At 34.2% G+C, this 25,869-nt stretch overlaps 3 protein-coding genes and 1 non-coding gene across 7 annotated transcripts; 2 read left to right on the top strand and 2 right to left on the bottom strand.

Annotated features, from left to right (window-relative positions):
• Nucleotides 1-1,729: 1,729 nt before the first annotated feature.
• Nucleotides 1,730-1,802, bottom strand: TRNAK-CUU. Its single transcript has one exon. It is a non-coding gene; the product is annotated as a tRNA-Lys (tRNA).
• An 881-nt stretch (nt 1,803-2,683) lies between these two features.
• LOC125209938 (DNA mismatch repair protein MSH5) lies at nt 2,684-12,812 on the bottom strand. 4 transcript variants are annotated; one of them, XM_048109515.1, is made up of 36 exons: nt 12,624-12,812; nt 12,147-12,178; nt 11,975-12,069; nt 11,810-11,890; nt 11,655-11,727; nt 10,921-10,984; nt 10,145-10,299; nt 9,908-10,009; nt 9,747-9,774; nt 9,624-9,655; nt 9,493-9,550; nt 9,026-9,112; nt 8,664-8,720; nt 8,467-8,568; nt 8,335-8,379; nt 7,984-8,061; nt 7,809-7,859; nt 7,649-7,730; nt 7,347-7,420; nt 7,157-7,256; nt 6,802-6,898; nt 6,600-6,689; nt 6,455-6,519; nt 6,307-6,365; nt 5,736-5,812; nt 5,549-5,635; nt 5,328-5,389; nt 5,181-5,242; nt 4,866-4,919; nt 4,685-4,770; nt 4,466-4,497; nt 4,366-4,389; nt 4,124-4,239; nt 3,950-4,047; nt 2,987-3,227; nt 2,684-2,913 (listed from the first exon to the last, which is right to left on the bottom strand). In XM_048109515.1, exons 1-34 carry the CDS (start codon nt 12,657-12,659, stop codon nt 3,970-3,972), a joined length of 2,421 nt encoding a protein of 806 aa, XP_047965472.1. In that variant the 5' UTR covers nt 12,660-12,812; the 3' UTR covers nt 2,684-2,913; nt 2,987-3,227; nt 3,950-3,969. The 4 variants fall into 4 exon arrangements, with proteins under 4 accessions (XP_047965472.1, XP_047965489.1, XP_047965485.1 ...); XM_048109532.1 differs by having other exon boundaries at nt 6,802-6,814; XM_048109528.1 differs by having other exon boundaries at nt 8,530-8,568.
• Nucleotides 12,813-13,187: 375 nt separating this feature from the next.
• On the top strand, nt 13,188-15,853 carry LOC125189256 (merozoite surface antigen 2, allelic form 2-like). The gene is made up of 3 exons (XM_048086551.1): nt 13,188-13,440; nt 15,426-15,435; nt 15,523-15,853. The coding sequence occupies exons 1-3, from the start codon at nt 13,188-13,190 to the stop codon at nt 15,851-15,853; spliced, it is 594 nt and encodes a 197-aa protein (XP_047942508.1).
• Nucleotides 15,854-25,017: 9,164 nt separating this feature from the next.
• LOC125189247 (glycine-rich protein 5-like) lies at nt 25,018-25,305 on the top strand. The gene has a single exon (XM_048086544.1). It carries the CDS (start codon nt 25,018-25,020, stop codon nt 25,303-25,305), a length of 288 nt encoding a protein of 95 aa, XP_047942501.1.
• The last annotated feature ends 564 nt before the right edge of the window (nt 25,306-25,869 follow it).

Below are 25,869 nucleotides of genomic sequence, written 5' to 3'. Positions count from 1 at the left end.
TTTTGCAATTTGACTTCTCATTAAAGAAAAGAAGAAAGCCGTGTTGCAACATATCCATTGATTCTCCATTAGGAAACGTGTACAAATCTAACTCACAAATCAATATTGTGTAATTGTGTTCCCTCTTTGACAATATTAAATTCCTAAAATACAAATAAAAAAAGTGGCTAAATTACATGCACGCTGCAGTCATGTCTTGACCATAACGTTGGAATAATTCAATGATGTAGAGATAGGTAGTTGGTTGTTGCACCTCAAAATATATAGCCTTTCCCACCAAACATAAGTAGAGAAAGCTTTGAAGGCATCAATATAAAGAAAGAGGAGTTTTCAATACAAAGAAAGAAGTTGTAGTTGGAAATATTTGAGAGATCAAGATTCAAGAGCATGGCGATGCCTTCGTTCGACATCTTGAAGAGGTGCTTTTCCGAGAAACCGGAGAGGAGTGGGTACGTGTGTGAAGGAGATGTGTGTTATCTAAAAACAAGGGCATCACAACAACAGGCTTCGGCTTCGAAGAAGAATGATCAAAAGCTAAGTGTTCGGATTCCGTTTTATAGGGTTTCGACAAGAAAGGATTGAGATGATATATGAGGGTTTGATATGCTTTGCTTTGTTATAAAAATATCATCCATGTTTATATATACATAGGATTATTGATGAATGAAATGACCTTTGATCTAGATTTCTAGTGTATATGAATTGATTTTGAAAGAATGTGGTGCTGTTTCTTGATTATTCATGTGATCAAGATTGAAATTCTCATTTTAGACCTTGGTTGTTGATATGTTTATGTTTCTCTGTTTTTTGGGGATTTAGAGTAAGTTTGAGATGAATATGTAACGACAAAAGTGTTTATTGATTTGGGTTACAAAATACAGCTAAAAGCATCTTCAGTTAAATATTCAAAATAAATAAATAAACTATTTTTGCAACTTAAAAATTGACAGCAAAAAATAAGTGCGATGAGCGTGGATCGAACACGCGACCATTAGATTAAAAATCTGTTGCTCCGCCAGCTGAGCTATCATCGCTATACAAATAATCCTTGTACGCTATTTATTTAGTATAATGAAACATAGTTAAACAGGGAAAGTTTTAACTTTTAAGCATTAGTACAATAATTTTAGCCCCATTCTGTGTAAATAGACTACTTTAACCTAATAATATGCAATCAAAAGAGACTATTTTAGCCCCATTATGTGTAAATAGACTACTTTAACCTAATACTCCAATATGCAATCAAAATAATTTTATAATCTACATTCGTACGAAAAGCAAAGTCTCTCACGACCAAATGATTAAGTTAAGCGATTTTGCGTGATATACAATGTAAATCGTCTAAAACAATTCAACCAACTCTATTATACGGACCTTTGATTTTCACATGTACAATTGAACAAATCATATGAACGTTCGGAAAAGATAAGCAATCAAGCCTAGCATCTATGCTCCGACGGCGACCACGTCATATTTTTTGGATGAATCAATGACTAGTAAAACTCATTATTAGGGTCAAAGATTGAAAAATTCTATGCGAGGTCATATTCACGCAAAAATAAAAGGTTCATGTGATCATGTTAATTAAACAATTTCATATAAATCAGGTATATGTGTGTCGACGACCTATCAATAAAGTGGTTAATGCATGAGAGAGCTTATAAACTTTTGAGAGTATTTGCAAATGATGAAAATACGAGTATAGTAAGTTTGATATGATTAAAAATATTGCGATGAGCGTGGATCGAACACGCGACCATTAGATTAAGAATCTATTGCTCCTCCAGCTGAGCTATCATCGCTATATTCTATTTGCTTGAATTTAATTTCTTGAGTATTTGAATATAGTGAAAATAATAGTTAACCGAAACATAAAGTTTAAGTACTAGTGCTATAAATTTTCGCCCATTTTGTATATATCGACTATTTTAAAATAATAATATGCATCAAAATAATTTATAAACTTACATTCGTGCGAAAAGCGAGATCACATGATTAAATTAAGCAATTGTGCGTTATATAAATATAAATCATCTAAAACAATTCAATTTGTACAGTCATATGAACCTTCGGTTTTCACATGTACAATCGAATACGAGCCTTGGCACTAACAACTTTTCAAAAAAGACAAGTAATCAAACTCAAAATCTAACTCAACGGCAACGTCATTTTTTTGGATGAATCGATGACTAGTAAAACTTACAATTAGGGTCGATGATTGGAAAATTCTTGTGAAGTCATATTCATGCAAAAACTAAAGGTTCATGTAATCGCGTTAATTAAACAATTTCATATGAAGTCATATGTTGACGATCTAGCAATAAAGTGGTTAAAGCATGAGACATTTGAGTCTCAATTGTTTGAGTTAACTATGATAAGTTTTTCGAATTCAAAATGTGTTTGGCTAACCTTTTAACTAAGCTCCTTAAAAAAATTATACGAGCTTATAAATTAAACTCTTTAGAAGTATTTGCAAATTTATAATGTAAAAGGCTTACCGTTGATGTATTTTAGGCTCTATGATATGTTTCCTAGTGTTAATATAATCAAGTCTCTCTGTATTGCTTTTATACAGAGAGTTGTTCTCCCACTGTAACTCAATTCATTTGGTCATTTTGTCATGTCCACAAGGTGTTTATTTCCTAACACCCCAATATAAATAAGAAAGTGAAGAACAAGTAACTAGATAAAGATAAATTTCATAAAACAAAATGAATAAGGCATGATTTGTAGTGAAAGAGAGAGCAACGCATGAATTCTTCCTAGAAATAGAAATAAATCTATGTCGAAACTAGTTTGAGTCAACTTTCGTCTTCATTTGAATTCTCCTCTTTCTCTTTGGATTGAAGATCCTTGAGAACGATTTCCGGCACCACGAAATTTGCAACCCAATACGCAACTAGGCATACACCACTGCCCATCATTTACTATTCATTAGTGAAAGTAAGAAAAAGAGGTTGGAGAGTTGGAGGGGCAGAAGACGAACCCTGTCTGAAGAAGAACCGAGAGCTTCCCAGCCGGCGGAGCGGTGGCTGCGAGGATAATACAAGGAAGCGCCGCCGTGGTGGTGAGGTGCAGCATGCGAGCTTTGTATTTGGGCACCCAGATTGTGTGCGGACGGAGTGGGAATGGTGGAGATGGATGCTTGATGGAAATCATCCCTCAATATTCTCAAATTTTTAGTTTGTGTGGATAATGTTATCAAATTATGCACAACGCCTTGTAGACTGCCAATAAAAAAAAAACAATAATAATAAATAACAAAATAAATGAAAATAATAAATAAAATAATGCTTTGTCTACTGTGGTCTAAGAAAAACTGTGTCTATAAAAAACAGTTTGATTAGTGGATGACACACATTTGACGTGAGCAAAATTTTAAAAAGAAAAAGATAAATGGGATAAAATAGGAGAAAGGAGAAAATATAGAGAAAATAAAAAAGAGAAAAATAAAAAGTGATTAATAAATTAGAAATAAATTTCATTTTCAGTAAGATTAATTTTGGTTGGCAGACAGAAATGAAAAAAATAATACTCCTATTTTTTATTGACAAAGAGAATATATATCTAATTTTACTTAAGCACATAACTAAACAATCGGAGAAAATAGGGAAATGTTGTGTAATAACTACTAAATTAAGCTTTAATTAATCTGTAAATTAATAATTTAAAGATATTAAAATTAAAATAAATGTATAAAATTAAACAAAACAAAGTAGTAACTCTACAATTAAATGCCACGACTCATTTTGGATCAATGCTATTACCAAACACCATTAAATTCGTAATTTTTTCTGTTTTATTTCAACATCATGGTTTTAAGTTTAAAAAAAAAAGAATTATAGAAGAATTTTGTGATTTGTGATTCCAAAACATGTCTTTGCACAAACGATTGATAATTACAGAGCACCACACACAATATGCCAAATGAAGCCCCATGAAAACTGACAATCCAAGATTGTAATGTTTCTAAGGCAATATATCTTCAAAGAAAAGCTTAATATCTCCATTAGAAGTATCAAATGCCAACAACTTCTTAACAGCCTCCTGCACAGATTTCAATACTTCAATATGGCTTGACAAACTAAGGCGGACCACAATGAAAAATGCGCGTAAACTACACCTGATACTGCTGATCCTGCGCGGATATGCTCTCGTTGACGAGTCTCTCAGCATTCTTGTTATTCTCTATTGAAACAAGTAGGTGTGCTGCTCTCTCTACAACTTTCTCAGAAACACCTAAAGTGGTTTAGATTAAAAAACTTAAAATCAGACGAAAATAGGCTGACTCGACTGCTGAATAGAAATACACGCAACGATCCTGAATTACGAAATCTTGAGATTTTGTTATGAATCGAGATGTACCAGCAAGTAATGCACAGTGCAGCCCTGCAAAACAAATTATAGCAATTCTTTTTAGAAAGGGAATGTGAATCTCTTGTTTTTGTGATGGTAGGTCACTCACCATAGCTAAGAAGTGCACGTCCGGGAACCAACCTGACAGGCAAAGAACAAGACTGTCAACGAAGACGGTCTCTCCATAATCATTTAAGCAAATATAAACACCAAAAAGTTGTAAGGAAAATTAAGCATAACATAGATTATTGGCTCAACACTGTGAGCTAGTTTTGCGTTTCAAAGAATGAGCTTTATTTCCAAACCTGATTAGAAACAGCGCAAGTACCTGTATAGAAACACAATGTCTTCGGCGTCTGTGCATTTTTCAGCTGGGCTCAGCACACTCATAGTGAAATGCTTGATCTTTCTTGACTGAAGAAATTACATAATGCTTGAGTCATACCACATCTAGAAAGTTGCAGAAGCTCAAATTTGAAAATAGGAAACATGAATACAAATTATGTTACCTCCACTAAATAACCATCTTCAAATATCTCACTTAAGTGAGTGGAGAGCAGAACCTGCAAAAACATGGAGAATCTTGATATGTCAGATAAGAAGTTGTTTGAATACTCCTTAATGTGAATGTCCGAAAGTAGTAGTGAGTTTAACGGGATGGGACTTCATCAATTTGAATAAGAAGGACAAGGTTTCTCCGTTTTGAAGAGAAAAGGCATACAGGATGCGCTAACTACTGAATGGAAGCAATTACAATTTCTGATGAAGGATGTAATAAGCAGTTTCCTGTAATCTGAGATGAAGAAAGGGAGTCGATACCAAACCTTTGGGGGATTATCATATGAGGCAAAATAATTTATGGTTCCACCGAGGAGACCAATGCCATCTGGAATTGACATAAAGGATGTTAGAGATAGTGTCAGCAGCAACCTTAAAAGATTAAGGAGTCCTGCATTATTGCAGTAGCTAACCTGCAGAAAGAGTTCCTTTTCCGAATTCATCAACCAAACACAAAGACCGAGAACTGGCATGCCTGAAGGATATAGTCGTTTTAGGAATTTTATACATATATGAATTACTTCATAGTTCAAAACTACATCATTAATGGAATACTCCTTAAAAAAACAAGGAAAAAGAAGTGATGTTTAAGATCTCATTGGATATAATTCTTATCAATTTAAACTTAACTTGCCTCAACATCATGCCTATTTGTTGGAGATCAATCATAAATGTAGATTGCTCAGCAGTCATATACTTGCTTCCCATTGCACAGAATATCCTGTTTTAAAGGATGATAGCATTAAATCTTCTCCAATAAAATAAAATAAACAAGTGTCACTAGAGAAGGACAATGAAGATTGGGAAACAACAGACGCAACCTATCAGTCACACCCACTGTTGCTGCATCTGCTGGTACAAAACTCCCAATATGGGAAAGGAAAACAATCAAGGCAACCTGAGATGGAGAAGTGGACTTTAAAATAAAAAATATATTCATCCACTCTTTTTGACAATGTATACAAAAATATGAAATTCAACCAAAAAAAAAAAATCTACAGCAATCTTGATCTGTTGTAATGGTCATACTATGCAACACTACACTTGTATATACACATTTCATAATCATGACATGAGATCAGTTTGTTTATGACTCAAGACTTTGTTGAATCTATTGCACGACCGGATTAGTCACTCTCCTGACGTCTGTCACAGGTTATATTTGAATGTGGATTCATGTCACTCCCCTCACAGAAAAAACAGCATCTACACAGAGAACATCTCGCATACTGAGGATCTTAAAAGATGTGATCAACCATTACGTCTGTAAGTGTTGTAATATGTTGGTGACTATTTGCAGCCTTGATGGTGACTTTATTAAGCGCCAAAACAGACTGGACAATATTTCTTGGTAAAATATCTAGAGGGAAAAGTTAAGAAGTTTTTGTTAACCTGTTTTATGTAGACACTTTTTCCAGAATAATTTGGCCCAGTAATGATACTGATTCTTCCTGAATATCCATGATATCTCTTTAATAGCCAATATTAGTGATGAAACCAAAAGCTGATCAATTAAACAGGACAAGTTTCTCGAAAGCACCTTCATCCATAATTATTGTATCATTGGGAATAAATGTATCGACAGTCATTTCCTGCAAAACATGCCTGATAGCCAGAAGAAGATAGATTTATAAAATATTCTCAATGTAAACAAAGTGCAACTCATAGGACATAACTGCTCAAACCTTCCATTTCTTATGTCAATCATGCTTTCTGAAGTTAAAATGGGCCTCGCATAGTTGTTCTGACGAGCAACTAATGCTAATGACAAAGTGCTAGAACAATCACATAGAGGTCAGAATAAAGGGAAAATAGGAGAAGAAACAAGGGAAGCTCATGAAGAAAATCCACGAAATTGAATGTGCCACTAAACTTAAGTAAACTAACCAATCCAGCTCAGCTGCAAAATTAACAGCTTTCAGTAGTGGAACATAGAATTCAAGAATATGCGTGATGAGGTCTCTGGTAATTGCTCTCTCCATGTCTTGAGAAAGGTAAAAAGAATAGACATAGATAGAGCATCAGAGATGGGAATGCTACGTGATTAAAACAAATATGCTTCTTGCAGAAATAATTGCCTTAAAAAGCTGAGCAGCCTTGGAAAACCAAGCTGCTTTGACCATTTGTCTTACAGCTCATTCTCAAAGTCAATATTCCTATACCAAAATATCTATTTTTCTTGCTAGGGATAGGCAATAGATAAAAGAAACATTAAGGTCGATCATATAGGTGGTTTACTTACCAAGAATCTTGTGATATACATCTCCAAGAAGGTTATCCAATTCCCTTGTCTTTGCAGTGCGATAGAAAAATTTCTTGCAGTCTTTATCTTCGTCGGAGAACTATGAATCAACCAGAAAATATGCATATTCAGGTGAAGCAAGAATACAATGTATTGAGTCAAATTGATAAACTAATATGTTATCACTTACAGCAAATTCAAAATCCTGAAGTTTCTCCAGAACATCATCATCAAGTTTTTCTTCAAAAAGGCACATTAAGTAGCCTACATCATGTGTAAAACTAACTTATTGTGTAAATAAAGTAATTGTAACAAAATATAGCAAAACCAGTCTTTCAAATTTCAGATGTGAACAATAAATGACAAAATCAAACCAATTTAGTTAGTATTTGTCTACACAAAAAGAACTGGAAAAAACTGCAATTGATCCTACTGAAATTTTATTAGTTGCAGGAAGTGTTTCAACAAATGAACGCATCCTCTCAGACCAACCTATTTGGTGTATATAAACAATACACGGAATAAATTTTTCCCCCGACATATAAGGCAAACGTGCAAGTTCCAATGATGACACCTGTAAGTGCAGGTAATATCTTCATGTCAAAATCATGGTTTAGATTCTCATTAACATGATAAACAGAAAATGTAGCACCTCTTCAAGAAATTCAGGCAATTCCTCATAAATTTGCCTCAGCTCGTCCAACTGCATGGAATGGAGTAACTAAATTATACTCCTAACAAACTAAGAGCAAAATAATAAACTGTAATGATCTGATGATTCAGATTAAAATCTCTAGATCTGCTTCCTTACAATAAAGCTTTCTCACCTCACCACAAAAGTTGTCTTTCACTATTGTCTCATAACCCTTTTCTTTACCTCGATTTAGATCTATAACTCCAATAACCTACAAAAGGTTCGAGTAAACATATAAAGCTAATAAATACAGTGCAGTATAGCAACAACAAAGATGATGTTGATCAGCAATTTAAGTATGACGTATAAAACTGCACTTCTTCATCCTTCAAGGTTAAAAAGATCCACATAGCTAGGTTCTTAAACTACAACTGGGAAAAAAATGAAGTCAACTAATAATTGAGTGATTAGTCTGCTTAATATTAAATGTGTAACCTACCAGATCAATAGAAGAAAAACATATGGGAAAGAAAACAACCCATACCAGTTCATATACGTAGGCCAGATCTGCAGTGATGTGAAGACCAGCCTGCAGTGTTAAAACAATATGAAGAAGAAGGATATTTTCAAGATTATGGTATGCAATTAAAATAATGATCAGTAGTAGCCGTTACACCTTCTCAATTATGTCCAAGTTCAAATACTTCAATTGCTCTTGGAGTGTTTCAGAGATACCTACTTCAAATATCTTGTTGATGTGCAGCAGCGAGCATATGCTCTAGAAAACAAAATATCGTCCACAGTTATTTCACCACAAAGTTCATCCAAAAGTACAAGTATAACTTGGTGAGTTGATGTATACATCTCTCCTACCCTCAGAAAGGTAGCCCAATCACTATTTGTACATACAGAACTCGGAGAGTTGATTTTCTGTAACAGATACAAAAGATATCTGAATCAGAACCACAAAAGTGGAGATTAGATAGCACACAACAAAGAGAAAACAATGTCCCTTATAACCCCCCTACCCCAAAATATTAAAAAAATACAAAGAGTGAACATAAAGGATGATAATAAAAAATAATTAAAAAATACAAAGAGTGCATGGTTAGTAAGGTATAAAGGGAATGCCATAATGATAAACATATTGTTGATTTTACATATAATAAAGATAACATGGGCATAAAAGTGTTAAAAATACATTCACCAGAACAGCTAAGAGAAGACTGTTGCACCTTGAGTAAGTGAGGAATATCTTTCACAGACTTCAGGGTCTGACGTATCGAAACCATAAGTTCTTCAGCACCAACAAAGAAAGATATCTAGATTTATTGAGAGGAGAAGCTGCACGAAGCGCTTAAGCATATAACGTTCGTACTCAAAACACGATCAGAGATGAGCATGCAGACTTCACACGAGTAAAAACTCAATTTTAATAAAAGGTGCATGCAAACTACCATTGCTAACAAGAAACACCATTCATGCTTGAAATATCCAAATCAAGAAGATTCATATGAAGAAAACTCATATGTTGATCAGCATTCGACGGATATCACTGTGAAGACACATTGCAGTTTGCTCATTCAAAGCTGTCAGTCTTATGGAGTCTGTAGTGTTTTTTCATGCGGGCACTTCACAAGTCAGATGGACAAAACCAAGAAAAAAATTAAAGCATCATACAGACGTGCCTAGAGAAGGATACAGTATCAAGACGAACATTAAGCTTTTCAAGGTCCACTATTGGCCTCAGGAACCAGTTCCTAATCAAATGGGAACATTAGATGAAAACTCAGCTAGATAAGGCAGTGTTTACATCGGCTGGGAGTTTCTTACCTTAATAGACGTCTGCCCATGGGTGTTACACACTGAAATATGCAAAATAATCAGTTCCAGTTGTCTTGAAATCATATGATATGTTATCATTCAGCAAACATAAATACAGAAGTCTAATAGCACCTTATTCATCATTCCGTATACAGAGAACCTGCAATCAGTAACATCAGTAAACACTTTGTGAACATGTCTTATTTTCTCTTAAAATTCTTTCGCTCTAACTATGCTTGTGCAGCTTGGACAATTTTTTTAGCAAAAGAGCGAAAGCATATTTCAGATTTTACCCTTCCTTTGATCTACCAATGCCCATATGGCTGGGATGCTTGTCAGTTTGAAATATTTGTAGTGCCTCATGAGCAGTGGAGTCAACTTTAAGGAAATTTTGCCTGATCTTGTTTGTTAAGGTGTGGAGTCAACACATTGAGACTAGCTTTTCTCAACAAAAATGCATAGACATACAATGAAAGAGCTTTACCTAAGGAATTAAGTTGAACTGAAGCCTTAAAGACTGCAAAGGATACAGTGAAATTTGAGATATGGAATTTATTGCAATTGATGGGTTCAGAGACTCTTTCTGCTCAAGCGTGTCTATTAACCTTTCACTCTCTAATATGGCAAGAAGTCCCCCACTGACACGAACTTGAACATCACTTCGGATGTCCATCATTGAACTGAGCTACAATTCAACAAAAGAATAAATCAACTTGCAATAGAAGATTAAATGAGAATGGAGTCGATATTCTGACAACATATAAGTCTGGGATCAGATGTGTATATGCGACGTTGTCATTTATTATTGTTATAAACTCTGTTTTCGGTATCTATTGGAGAATTCAGATATCTATAGATCTGATTTGGCATTTGGTAACAAGGGCTATCTCCGATTATCACGGCCTCTGACACAGATTTGTTTATTAACAAATGTGACAAATGAATCAAACAAGGCATTGGTATGTCAGGTGAATAATAACACACACAATGCATATATGATTCAACTTCACGAGAAATAATAACAAAAACAAACTAAAAGAGAGATAGTTGAGTTATTCAATTCAGTTGACAATGCCATACCAAATAGCTTAATGTTAATAAAAAGCAGTATTATGTACATGAGGTGGACACAATTCAAGTCATGACATGCTCCTAAGAGTGTAATAGTATAATTTAGTTCACAGATAATCATGAATACTGACAGGTAAGAACTGGAAAGTGGATATCTAGTGTAACAGCAAGAAATGATGAAACAATTAAGGGTGCAAATAAAACACAGCACTAAATCAAGAAAAATTCAACTTACAAAAGAGATCCTTTCCTTAATATTGAATCCTTCATCCATTCCGGCAACACGCAGGTACATTAGCCTGGTTTAGGCAATATAGGCCAAAACAGAGAGTCTAAAAAGTCTTATTACAAAAAGGATGTTGCCAGAAAAAGTAGTCCAAAGATATAAACACAGGGCCAAACAGTAAAACTTCAGCATTTATACTAAAACCACTAATGTGATCCTTCAATCCCTGCTCTTTTCCATACCATAGAACAAAAGAAGATGTCATCGCATGACTTTCAGGAAAGCAAATACATTTTGGATATGATGTCATCAGTATGCACCTTATAAAACTTCTATCCAGAAACCCCATTGTCCCACATAACCAAACTAATCAGATTGCAAAATCATTCTCACTTGGAGGACAACTTGCTTGATCAACTATAAATGAAAGTAATCAATTGAAATAAAGAATAAGGATACAAAGCTCTGCCATCAGGAACACATGATCAGCATGTATTAATTATGCTAATCTTCTAGGATACATGAATTACTCTAAGTTCATTTGTCAATACATCTTTCTAGAAATGCATCACAGACAACATATTAAAATATTTTTTTGAGAAATCGAGATGAGAAGATTAAGATTACTGAAGTTAACCAGAATAGCTAAAACTATCATTAAGAGCGTACTGTGAAACACCTAATGGTAAAATTTAAAGTTTGGGAAAAAATGCAGTTACAAAGTTCTGCTATTATGGTTTTACCTGTGCCATGCTTGCTCATAGGTGAATAATGAACTTTTCACAAGCTTCACTGTTGGAGCTTCGGTTTCTCCGTCTGTTCAACTCACGAAATTATATAAAAGATAAAACAATGGAACTAGCTGCCCAAATGAGATATCAGTTATTAAGTAGTGTACCGTTGCTTTGTAAAGCATTCAAGAAGGACTCTTCACTCTTAGTGCTGGTATAGATAACACAAGGCTGAGCTTGATATTTTACTACATTGAAAAAGATTAAAAAGATTATTATATGTAAGGCACAAAACCAGAGTGAAGCTACTTGAACATTTCCTTTTCCAGTACCCATCTCAACCATAGGAAAATCTTCATCCTCATCTTCCCAAAATTCCATAACATGGAGATGGCATATACTGGAATCATAATAAGAGATTCCAACTCTGTAGAAAGGCCACAATCACAATCACATCAATGATTTTTAAACTATAAAGATGATTCATGAACTACAGAGGGTTACCTTCGACCGTGCATGATGCATGCCATATACACCTGAAAAATGAAGCAATGAAACAGGACGATTCATGAGATCGGAGAAATCTCCATACTCCACATCAAAAAATGTGACCGAAAAAGCTAATTAAGCTACGATTAACGGAGAATAACTATTTCCGAGTGCAATTGACATTTATTATTCTAGATCCAGCAAATTGGAAAATGAAGGCGGATTAGCCGCTGAACGGTACAACACAAATATTTCTGCAAATATAGGTATAAGGAATTGATCCTCAATTTGCTCTTTCAAACAGCCTGAGCCAACACTCCTGGACTGACCAGAGATAAATTGCCTAAAATCAGCTGAACGAGGTATAACGGGATTTGTATCGAGCGACGGCGATGTAACAATTCGTATTTGAAGTTTCAGCTACTTTACTGAAAACAAACTCCAAATCGCTGCGAAGATAAAGACATCGGAGAAGAGAGAATGGAATAAAACCTGAGGTAGGGCATCTGTTTCGTCAACCTCTTCCATGATTTCGAGCTTGAATCCGTACACTGAAGCGCAGAGATACTTTCAAATCTGTTGAAGAAATAAAGTTCGCGCGTTTAATTTTGTAGCGAGTTGGCACGTGTGAGAGCACGCCAGCACGGCGTATAAATAGCACGCCTCCATTCCATCAATATTCCCCCAAAAAATCGATTTAATTAGTGATAAATTTTTGTGGACGGAGAGAGCATTAAACTTAAAATTCTTTAGAATAATCATGTAGTAGGAGTATAAGTAATAGACGTAGTTAATTTGTAATCAAGGCACTTTTTATTCAAATACGTACTGTGCCTAATTTTCTATATATAGCATGCTAATGCTAGCTCTTATATATAAACATTTTAGGTGCCGAACTTTAGAATTACCACCAAATTGACTTTTTATAGCAAAGACATTAAAAAGCCATAACTACCCAATAATTCATGATTTGTTGTCTATAAATATAATCTCCCATTTACTCTCTTCCACCATCAAGATTTAAGAGGCATACAAACTTGTTACATCTGTATCAACATGGCTTTAAAGTTGGTTCTTGTTTTTGTTGTGATGAGTGCTCTTATTTTCACTTCTTCCACTGCAAGAAACCTTGGTGTTTCTGACGAAAAGCAGATTGTAGTTCCTCCAGTTTTTGGTGGAGATATTGGTGTAGATATTGGTGGAGGAGGAGGAGGAGCTAATGGAGGATTTGGTATAAGTATTGGTGGTGGTGGAGCAGGAGCTAATGGAGGAATTGGTATAGATACTGGTGGAGGAAATGGAGGATTTGGTATAGGAATTGGTGGAATTCCTTGAAAAACCAAAAGCTCCAATAGATTAGGTGTGTGTGCGCGTGCGTGTGTGACAGTTGCTATTTGATATGTACGTAGGTAATAAAGTTAAGACAAGTACACTTTTTCAACGCCGTGAGACTTTGCCGACCGGTTGCGTCTGCACCTTCTTGAAAATATTCAACGCGGGTGGACAATGTGTTGACAATACGCATAAACAACCATTTTGACATGCGAAAACGGCGCCGAAAGTAATCTTCTGGATACCGCGGCTGGTTGGAAAAATAGTCGGCAACGAGCCTTTCATGGGCTCCCTCTCGATCACGAGGGATGTAGCGACGTTTTGCTCTAGTTGGTTGAGGAGGAGGGGCAGGGGTATTGGCGGCGACATAGGCTTCATAGGCGGCATGATATATTGTTCATAATATTCTTGTTCTTCGCGCTCCGCTTTCGCAATGAGATTGGTGAAATCCATTTTTGAATTTTTTAGAGAGAGTTTGGGTGAGAGAGGAAGATGTAGATGATTTAGTGAAAAAGTATGAATTAGAGATAATTTGATGTGAAAAGTGGATGATGAATGTGTGTATTTATAGATGATTTTGGGATAAAAAAAAATCGCAAAAATCCAAAAAAAAAACGTCTATAAACGGCTCTATTTTTTTGGGAATCCAATTTTTTTTTTTTTTTGGTATTATTTTGAATTATTTATGATTTTTTTTTTTTTTTAAAAAAATAAAAATCGAATTTGTCAACGGCACGTATGGCTGCTCAGCGGCACGGACGTGCTCTTAGCTAAGAGCAGCGCCGTGCCGCTGGCACGGACGGACAATTCTCATCGGCGAACGGACGAACTCATGCTCAGCGGCACGGACGGACGGACGACAAAACGAAACCGCTGCAGATGCTCTAAGTAGCATGGTCTTAATAAATGTATTCTGTGGCTTGATCAAAGTTCCCTTGTTTCTATCTCTTTTTATATCTGTACCTGCTGCAAAATATACCCCACAGCCCACAAGAAATGTTGAAATTGTGGAGAATACAAAGTCATTATACTATTCCATAAGTGGTCCATAGACCTTAGAACTCCAAAAGAATATAAAACGAAATTATAAAAAATCTAAAAAATAATAAAATGATGATTTCATCTCTTAAACGATGCTAGACAGCCAGAATATACCATACAACATCGTATACCAATGACTTTGATCCTCAGTTGTTTCACAAGCACCATTCAAGTTTAAAATCACTCTAACACAATTGACATTTTTTACCTTGTCGGTGGCATCAATATATGTACTCCCTCCGTCCCACTTTAGGAGTCCCGGTTTACTATTTTTGGGTGTCCCACTTTAGGAGTCACGATTAAAATGGTATTAGGCCCCACATTCCACTAACCCTTTTCCACTCACATTTTATTATAAAACAAATCTTATAAAATAATAGGACCCACATTCCACTATCTTTTTTCACCAACTTTCCTTTACATTTCTTAATACCTGTGCCGAACTCAACCGGGATTCCTAAAGTGGGACGGAGGGAGTAACAATGTAATCCAACATATGAATTTCATATTTGTAATATGTGATTAGATAATACTCTAACTTTATCTAATTGTGCAATATCTTAAAGAAGGGCTTTAATATTTTGAAAAGAAAAGAAAATTTGAAGAAAGACAAGAAAGAGAAAGCTAATATATATCCTTCAATTAAAAGCAATCTATAAACTTCTACTAATAAGCAAATATGGAGGGTCCTATGTCTATTTTTTGTTATCAAGCACAAAGAATCTTTCAAAGCTTCGTTTATCAAGTTAAAAAAATAAATAATTCATCAAAGTAGATTGACAAAATTGTAATTAATTAATCCATCAAATTAACACATGACAAAAGCAAATATATTAATTTAGCACAAACCATATACTATCAAACTGCTATTTTATTTAGATCTAAGACCATGTAACTTTTATTACTGCATAAATCTATCAGCTATCAGCTGGTCTAGCGACTGTATATCGTGGACGGAATTAAGGAGTATATTATTATTTTAATATCTTCGTTTTTCATGGAATTCCTACACTAATAGGGGTACCGATGCCGATGCCGACGCCGACGCCAACGCCCCCACCGACAGTGCCCTCACCAACGCCAACGCCGCCTCCGACAGTGCCCTCACCGACTCCACCTTCTGCACCAATTCCGCCTCCGAGAGTGCCCTCACCGACACCACCTTCCGCACCAATTCCGCCTCCGAGAGTGCCCTCACCGACACCACCTTCCACGCCAATTCCGCCGTCAATTACCGGATCAGTTATGCACCTTTCGTCACTGACAGAACCGCCCACCGAGCCGCCAAGGTTCCGGCTGGCGGCGTTGGCGGTGCAAACAAGAATGCTCAGAACAAAAACCATAACTAACTTTGAAGCCATATGCTGAGTAAAAGGGATTATTTTACAAACAAGTCTTGGGAATTTAATTAGATCTTGGATTCTTGGTGATGACTAATGAGAGTTAATTAACGTGGATTTGAATTTATAGGCAACGATCGATCATCAATTATTGAAGAACTACTCATGTATGTATTATTCAAGTGTTATACATTTTGTCATGCTTAAACCACGTTGCTAAATGGTAATTAATGAAATTAAAGAAAAGAATTATGTATGCTATGTATGGTAGCTAGGCCATCCAAGTTTTGGGATTGGTTGTGATGCAGTTCGTCATTCTTAAAGCATGTTTGATTATTATTAATAACACAATTACAAGAATTTACAATTTTTCAAAATTTTCATTTATGCTCGATCGAATGTGTGTATAATGAGGGTTATTTTTCTTGTATCAAAATGTGGACTCTAACTTAATAATCATAATTAATAAAAGATTGGATTTCACCTATACTCTAAAATATGTGATATATCTATGGATTAGAACATAAAAAATGGATGAATACCATTTACAAATGAGAGAGAGAGACAGAGAGAGATGAACCCTAAACCCTAGGGCTCAAAGGTGACGTCTTGCATCATACTTATAAATATTTTCGGTGCCAAACTTTGAATTTTAAAACAAATACATGGCTGATAATGATTTGAATTATCACCAAATTGACTTTTTAAACATGAATTAGCAAAAACATTTAAGGCCATAATCTCTCTTGCAGTTTTAAAGATCAAAATTGAAGTCATAAAATTGAAGAAGTTAACCCTGGCTCTAGCTATATATCACCTCCATCACTAGAATCCCAACAAGTATATTTTGCATTATTTAACACAATTATCCAATAATAATTCATGATAAGATTTCATTGCCTATAAATACAATCTCCCATTTACTTTTCCATCATCAAGATTTAAGAGAAAATACAAACTTGTAACAATATACTATAAGATTATACATCTAAACTATGGCTTCAAAGATGGTTCTTATTTTTGTTGTGATGTGTGCTCTTGTTTGCGCTTCCACCGCAAGAAAGCTTGGTGGTTCTGACCTCAACGACGAAAAGGACGTGGTTATAGTTCGGGATCCATATGTTGGTGGAGGAATTGGTGAAGGAATTGGAAGAATTGGTGAAGGAATTGGTGGAGGAATTGGTGAAGAGAGTGGTTACAGATATGAAGGGGGAGTTACAGAGGGCACTGAAATTCCTTGATAAAACAAAACCTCAAAAATATTATGTATATGTGACAGGTGCTACTATTTGATAATGTATTTAGGTAATAAAACTAAGTAGAATGGTATTAAAAATGTGACTCACTTAAGCTGTTTGATCTGCATCTCTAGTTTGTTGGAGACTATTATCTATTTCATATCCATATCAATCCAGCATACGTAAAGTAATTTCAGATTTTTACAATAACAATATTATCTAATTGTGTTGCAACATGTGCACGCTTTGAAATTCAAGAAAGGATTTTAAGTGCTATTTGAAAAGAAAAGAGAAATGAAAAATGAAGAAAGCTATCAAAATAGAGGAGAATTAAGATATCAACTTAATTGACGTAACGAGGTGAAATTTGCATGGTGCTTACGAAATCAATGAGCCAGACCCATCGCCTTTGCCATGATGTAGTTGTACGCTTGAATTTTGGTCATTTGACTTCGAAAGAGGTGAAATAGTCATTAAATTATTATTTTTTTGTTTTTCTATATTCCATAATTTTTTTTTTTTTTTTTTTTTTTTTTTTTTTTTTTTTTTTATAAAGTTCATTGGGTTTTCAAACACATTTCATCGTTTTGCGATTAGTTTTTATCAATATTAATATATTTTGAATTAAGAAACAAGAGTTTCTATTATATCTATATCATTAAAATTCCTAGAGGGTCGAGTCCAATAGAACAAAAGTATTTGTGTATTGTAATAACAAGACAATGCTAATATATATCCCCCGTTATATTACACGATTTAATTTCTCTTGTAAGTACTTATCAAGCGGAAAAATATTAATTCATCAAAATTAATTATTTGTTTTTCCTTTTCCTTCGCATTGACTAACTACTTGGCAGCTTCCTCACATTATTGATGACAATTTTAATGCCTTTAACTGCATATATTAATTTGGCAAAACACATTCTTAGGTCCTTATACTTTAGTCAAAATGTTAATTAGGTCCTTGTACAATTTTTTCGTTTTACTAGGTCCTTATACTTTTCACAATATTTTTATCAGGTCCTCGTACGATTTTTCGTTTTAGTAGGTCCTTATACTTTTATCATAATTTTCATTAGGTCCTTGTACAATCTTTTATTTTAGGGTCTTTTTTACATTTATCTTGGATAATAGTATAAATTTAATTAAACTTAATGAACTTTTTAATATTCCATTATTTAACTTAGCATAGTCTATAAAGATAATATTATCTTGTTATCCAATAATCTCAATAAATTGTAGAGAATAATAAAAAGATTAACCGTGATGATTGAATATTAAAATCGAAGTTTTTTTTAGAATAACTATCCGAATTTTCAATTGATTATTTATATTTATATTGAAAGATACTTTTCCCTGAATATTTATAATCATAAGATAAGTTAAATAATAAAATGAAAAGGTTCATTAAATTTAATTAATTAAATATAAATTATTATCTAAGATAAAAGTAAAAAATATCTTAAAATAAAAAATTGTATAAGGACCTAATAAAATTTATAATCAAAGTATAAGGACCTATTAAAACGAAAAAATTGTACAAGGATGTAATGAAATTTATGAGAAAGGTATAAGGATCTATTAAAACGAAAAAATTGTACGAGGACCTAATGAACAATTTGATTAAAGTATAAGGACCTAAGAATGTGTTTTGCCTATTAATTTTGAATGACATGATAGATTGGAAAAATATTGTAGGGATCATCGACCGATATTGTTCGCTGATGGAGCCAAGCCCGTATGGATTTGTTTTTAGGTCACCTCCAAAAGGTCTCAAATTAATTAGGGATGGATAGCACTTATATACTAATCCAACTTCCCTCACTCGTCCGATGTGAGATAGGTTTGCACCCAACAAACTTCCCCTCGAGAACACATAGTTGAAACATCGAGACATTACGGGCCCGACTTAAACTAGAGTCATCCAAGGCCCCACTCGATCATGGGTCATCCAGGCCCGACCCTTTGGTCACACATGGCCCAACCCAAAGCCACCTTGGTTCTGATACCAGTTTTTGGGATCATCGATTGTACATTAGTTTGATATTGGGATAGGTTTGCATCCAACAAACCTCCCCTCAAACTGAGACCACATCGGGAACACATAGTCGATGTTGATATTGGGATAGGTTTGCACCCAACAAACCTCCCCTTAAACCGAGACCACATCGGGAATACATAGTCGAAACATCGAGACATTACGGGCTCGACTCAAACTAGAGTCATCCAGGGCCCATGTGACATCCATGACCTAAAACATGCATCATATTTGCATATTTGTGCATTTTATTATGTTTTGCACATTTTATTATCCTTTGAATTATACAGACATTAAACGGACATCATTTAGGGTAGCATTTTTTTCTATTTTTAGTTACTGAAAAATTAATATAACTATAAATAATGGTACCTAAATTATAGGTTGTTCATATGAAATATATATATATATATATAGGGATGTATTAAGATGACAACCTTCTTTATTGTAACACCATACCACCATTTTAGGCCATTGGATCTGAAAATCGTGTGCTTGTCATGCTGCCACGTGTAAAAACACGGAGGGGTAAAATATGAAATTTCTAATTTTACGTTACCAGATTGCAGTGTTGTTCATTAAATATTGCAGTCTTACCACAACAATATTGCAGTTTACCACGACTGCAATATCTAATACAGTAGACTGCAATATCTAATACAGTAGACTGCAAACCCGTGTTTTTTCACGAAACTTAATCCTAGGCGTCCATAAACGAGATCTAACGGACTATATTGGTGGTATGGTGTTATCCTATCTATGGTGGCACCCTAGTGTATATATAGGTTTGTGTTAAAATGACAACCCCTCCTCAAGTGACACCGTGACACCACTTATACAGCAATATTATAAACGCTACACAACAATATTACAAACACTGCACAACAATCTATAGATTGCTGTATAGTGTGTTGGATATTGCTGGACAAGAGAAAAGAAAAATTGCTGGATAAAGACCAACAAATTGCTGGCCGTCTTTTTCAGATATATTTTTATTTTTTTTGCCACGTGGCAGCTTATTATTCGTCCACGTGTACAAATGATTGGCTAGAAATGGTGGTATGGTGTTATTTTAAGGGGTGGTGGAAGCTCCTTTTACCCCTTTAGATACTATTTCCTTCTTAATATCATGCATTATTATGTTGATATATTGCATTACACAGTAGAAATTTTAAATTATTCAGAATTGGTGTATATCTATGCCTCGGTTAAATATGTTTTTATTCATTAGCCCCTCATGTGTTAACATGAATATGCAAGATTTTAAGCATTATAGAATACTAATGGAACACATGTCTGTACATTATTCAATGACCCGTGCACATTATTAGATACTATTGGTACATTATTTACTGTACCAAATCTTAAACGCATTAAAAAATGAAATTTAATTCATGTGGTGGTGTTATACCCTAGCCCCATGGGTTGCTACACCCAAGGGGAATGATTCAAACTCTCTGTCCTTTGTGATGGTTCTGTTTGTGAGTGGGTACTACAACCTAGCCTTATGGATTGCTAAACCCAAAGGGCATGAATTCAATTTCCTTTCAACATTATTATCTTCAATCTGTGCATTATTCACTGATCCGTGCACATTATTAGATACTATTGGTACATTATTTACTATACCAAATCTTAAATGCATTAAAAAATAAAATTTAATTCATGTTGTGGTGCTATAACCTAGCCCCATGGGTTGCCAAACCCAATGGGAATGATTCAAACTCTAATACTCTATGCTCTTTGTGAGTGGGTACTACAACCTAACCCATTGGATTGCTAAACCCAAAGGACATGAATTCAATTTCCTTTCAACATTATTCTCTTCAATTTGTGCATTATTCACTGATCCGTGCACATTATTAGATACTATTGGTACATTAAATAACTAAAATCGTACATTACTTTCTGCAAAATTACGAGTTGTCCAGTTGATATAAAGATGCTGCAAAAATAATTAAGTTAATCAACTATTATATTCAAAATTAAAAAAGAAAAATAAATTAATGCAATATAACTACCAAATCATGGGAGGTGTGAATTATGAATGGGAGGCGTGAATTATGGAATGAAAATAAATGGTCAACATGTCAATATTCTTTTCTATCCTTTTTCAAATTTTTTAATATTTTAATTAATACAAGTGGCTCTATTTTAGGCCATTAGATCTTTTAATTGAATGACCAAGATTGAAAACAAAAAAGAAAAAAAAATAAAAAAAAGATATGAATACATCCCTATATGCTTACAGTAAGAACTAATCATAAAAGTGCGCGTATATGGGTGCATGTGAGCCATGTAAATGGTTTACAAGTATATATATGCGTGCATATAAATATGTAACGTGTGTACATGTGAAATGATAGTGTGAAAATATGATGTGTAGGAAATAGTTAAAAGTAAAAGAAGATGAATAATGCATGGATTGAAGTTTATATTTATGTTAGGATACGCTCAATTATTTAATGAGAATTGGGTTTTCTCAATTTGTACAACACTTAAAAAGATATCATATTGTACCATTTCCGATCAATTAGATAATGCAAATCTTTTGAGAAGTGGTAATAGCGTGGCACTCTATGAAGTCCCTTGTGATGCCACCTCATATATAAAATTAGGCTATAAAAATTAGCCGACTTGAACTTCGAGAGAAGATATATTAATATGTATTACGAAGAATAAAATTAAAATAAAAAAGAGAAGGGACTAATTAGAGATGAATAACACTTATATACTAATCCAACTTCCCTTACTCATCCGATGTGGGATAAATTTGCACCCAACAAATATTACTTAAGTACATTAAGAATAAGATGATTAAACAAGTTCAGAATTATTTACTTCATAAAACTAAACAATAAAAGTTTGAATTATTTTTATAATTTATCATTTATATCAAAGTAAATGTATCGGAGTACAAAAATAATTTAGGATTTAGGACCCTTTTAATTACTAAAATTATTTAACCAAAATTATTAAAGCTTCGTAAATTTTGATCAAATTATCATTCCGCAACTTAGAAAATCAACCGTCAAAATTTTGAATTTTAACAATTTTCTTAAATTTCTCATAAAGTCTAATTTGGGTCGAATTGTATTTAATGTGACATCCGAAAAATTCTAGAAGGAAGATATCGCATGTGAATTTTATATTTTCTCAACACACTTGTTAATAACTCAATCACACCATTCATTTGAAACACATGCGGGTCTAATCATCAAAAACATATTATAAATAAGAAATCGAATATTTCTTCATGAGAAAATTGGGAAAAAAAAATGTTAAATTCATGATTTTTTCGGTTAATATTTAAAGTTGTGACTTATGGTGTGACACCATAGATAAATCAACAAGCATTCACCTTTAAATAATAGTACTACTATCTCCATAGCCATTTCTCCGAGCTGCTGCTTCTTCTTCTTCTTCTCTTCTAAACGTATGGAGCAAAAGATTTTTGGTCATAGGTGGAACATGATAGTTGGGGAAGTAGGAGGAACAAGAGAATTGAGTGAAAATAAAATTGGTGTAAAACAATTCTAAATTGTGGTGAAATATTTAGATTGGATACGTATAACCATTAAGAAAGTAAAAAAAAAAATTATTAGAGGGTAATCAGGTCAATTTGCAAATATTGTGGGATAAAAAAAAGAGAAAATAGATAAAAATATTTAAAAATCCTTTATTCCGAAAAATCTGCGTGCCATGCATGATCCCATACTCCGAAAAATCAGCGAATTTAATCTCAAATTTTGAAAGACTTGCGAATTGAGACCCATTTTTCCAAAATCTCTCTTCACGTATACCCATGTATTAAGTTAATTCGTGATAAAATCTCTTTTAAGTCATCACATATTGTATCTCAGTATTATCTCAATATTCCAAATATTATATCTTGGCTTGTTATTTCTTTTTTTTTTTATGAAATCATTCCAAATTCTTATTAATTACTACAAAACAGATTTATTATTTCCTCTGTCCCTAAAAGTTTGTCACAATTTTTTTCTGCACTCGTTTTATAAAAATAATAATAAATAGTTAAAGTGGAGGGATGGTAAAGTAAGAGAGAGATTAATGTAGAAAAAAGTCTTAACTAAATTATTTACTCTCTTACTTTACACTCTCTCCACTAATTATTAATTAATATATTCGTATAAAATGAGTGTAGAAAAAAAGTGTGACAAACTTTCAGGGACAGAGGAAGTAGTAACTAGCTGGCAAGAGTATTCAAGATCTTTTATCACCAAAAGGCTAGTTTTTCACATTTTTGTCTTCACGAATCAAGGATACCTATCCCATTTCTATTTTAGGTTAGAACTGGTGTTGCTCTTGTTCAACTTATGATAAACACTCCCTTCGTTCACAAACAATAGATCACTTTGTATATGGTACAAGTTTTAATATAGAATTGGTAAAGTAAGAGAGAAAAAGAAAAAAAATAAGAGAGAAATAGTGTTAGTGGAATGTGAGGTAAGAGAGAAGGAGGAAAAAAATAAGAGAGAATGAGAAAAAGTAAGAGAGAATCTTTCCATAAATGATCGTGGTCTATTTTTCGTGGACGGCCAAATATGGTAATTGTGATCTATTTTTTGTGGACGAAGGGAGTATATAATACTATCTTGAATGCTACTCCCTCCGTTCTATAATAATGGAGGCGTTTCTTTTCAGTACGGAGATTCAGAAAAATTGGGTTAGGTGTGTTAAGTAAAGGGAGAATAAAGTGGAAAATGAAAAAGGTAGAGAGATGAAGAGAGAAAAAAGTAAGAGGGAGCAAAGTAGGTGTGGAAAAATGTGTTGACTTTGGTAGGACCGTCAACTGCAACATTAGTTTGATATTGTCCGCTTTGGGTTAAAGCCCGCACGGATTTGTTTTTGGGTCACTCTAAAAAAGCCTCAAACTAATTGGGTTGAACAAGAATTATATACACCTTCCAACTTCCCTCACTCATCCAATGTGGGATGAGTTTGTAACCCAACAAACCTCCCCTCAAACCAAGACCACATCGGGAACGCAGTCGAGACAAACATGGGTTGTTCCAGCCCTGGCCCCTGGGTCATCTAGGGCCCGACTCTAACCCGAGTCTTTCAGGGCCCGACCCTTACCAGGGCTCATCCAGGCACAACCCAAAGCCACCTGGGCTCTGATACCACTTGTTAGGACAGTCGACTGCAACATTAGTTTGATATTGTTCGCTTTGGGTCAAAGCCCGTACGGATTTATTTTTGGGTCACTCTAAAAAAGCCTCAAACTAATTGGGATTGGACAAGAATTATATACACTTTCCAACTTCTCTCACTCATCCGATGTGGGATGAGTTTGTAACCCAACATACTTTTACTAAAAATGAAATAACTCATTTATTATGGAACGTACCAAAATGACAAAATGACTCTATTACTATGGAACGGAGGGAGTACTATTAAACTTAAGTTCTTTAAAATAATTATGGAGTAGGAGTATAATTAATAGACGTATAGTAGTTAATTTATAATCAAGGCACTTTTTATTCAAATACGTATTGTGCCTAATTTTCTATATACATGGGGTGTTTGGTTTGCAAGATTATATCTCGGATTAGTTATAACTAACCTTCTATGACTAAAATAATTCTACAACTCAATCCTAGATTATATCTTGATATTATTTTATCTATGAAACCGAACACCACTGTAGCATCCTAATGCTAGCCCCTATAAACATTTTCGGTGCCGAACTTCAGAATTACCACCAAATTGACTTTTTAAACCCCAATTTAGCAAAGACATTAAAAAACCATAACTACCCAATAATTCATGATTTGTTGTCTATAAATATAGTCCCCGGCCCATTTACTGTCTTCCACCATCAAGATTTAAGAGTCAGTACAAACTTGTTACAATAAGATTACATCTGTATCAACATGGCTTTAAAGTTGGTTCTTGTTTTTTTTGTTGTGATGAGTGCTAATATTTTCACTTCTTCCACTGCAAGAAACCTTGGTGTTTCTGATGAAAAGCAGATTGTAGTTCCTCCATTTATTGGTGGAGATATCGGTATAGATATTGGTGAAGGAGGAGGAGGAGCTAACGGAGGATTAATTGGTATAGATATTGATGGTGGAGGAAATGGTGGAGTTGGTGGAGGAATTGGTATAGATATTGGTGGAGGAAATGGAGGATTTGGTATAGGAATTGGTGGAATTCCTTGAAGACAGTTACTATTTGATATGTATGTAGCTAATAAAGTTAAGTAGCATGGTCTTAATAAATGTTTTCATTTCAGTGGCTTGATCAAAGTTTCCTTGTTTCTATCTCTTTTTTATATTTATATATGCAAAATACTCCCTCCGTCCATGATTAAATGTCACATATTTGATCGGCACGGTTTTTAAGAAATTATTTGATTTTATGCAATAAAGTGGATAGAAAAGTGTGAGTGGAATGTGAGACCTACTTTTATATATTGATTTGTAAGTGGAATGAATTAGTGGAATGTAGGATCCACTTACCAAATATTGTAAAAATGTAATCAGATATTTATTAGCGGACGAAAAAAAGAAAAGAAAAATGAGACATTTAATACCACATCCCACAAGAATGTTGAAACTGATGGAGAATACAAAGCCATTATATTATTCCATAAGTGGTTCGGAGACCTTAGGCCATCCACATCCTTATCTCAATACCGTCTCATCCCTTAACTATTCATGAGTTCCACTGCACTCTTTATCTCATCTCTTAACTAAGAGACAACACTTGCAACCCTTCATCTC

This window comes from Salvia hispanica, chromosome 1, assembly GCF_023119035.1.
Source record: "Salvia hispanica cultivar TCC Black 2014 chromosome 1, UniMelb_Shisp_WGS_1.0, whole genome shotgun sequence".
NCBI classification, from domain to species: domain Eukaryota; kingdom Viridiplantae; phylum Streptophyta; class Magnoliopsida; order Lamiales; family Lamiaceae; genus Salvia; species Salvia hispanica.
This window is presented reverse-complemented; position numbering and strand designations above follow the sequence as displayed.

What these genes read in the sequence shown, in the direction of transcription:
- LOC125209938 (XM_048109515.1), bottom strand. Translation starts at nt 12,659, where the DNA reads ATGGAAGAGGTTGACGAAACAGATGCCCTACCTCAG. An exon ending in TACAATAATTATGGATGAAG is followed by an intron (nt 6,366 to 6,454) that starts GTGCTTTCGAGA and finishes ATGGATATTCAG; the next exon opens with GAAGAATCAGTATCATTACT. An exon ending in ACGTGCACTTCTTAGCTATG is followed by an intron (nt 4,390 to 4,465) that starts GTGAGTGACCTA and finishes TTTGTTTTGCAG; the next exon opens with GGCTGCACTGTGCATTACTT.
- LOC125189247 (XM_048086544.1), top strand. Translation starts at nt 25,018, where the DNA reads ATGGCTTTAAAGTTGGTTCTTGTTTTTTTTGTTGTGATGAGTGCTAAT.
- LOC125189256 (XM_048086551.1), top strand. Translation starts at nt 13,188, where the DNA reads ATGGCTTTAAAGTTGGTTCTTGTTTTTGTTGTGATGAGTGCTCTTATT.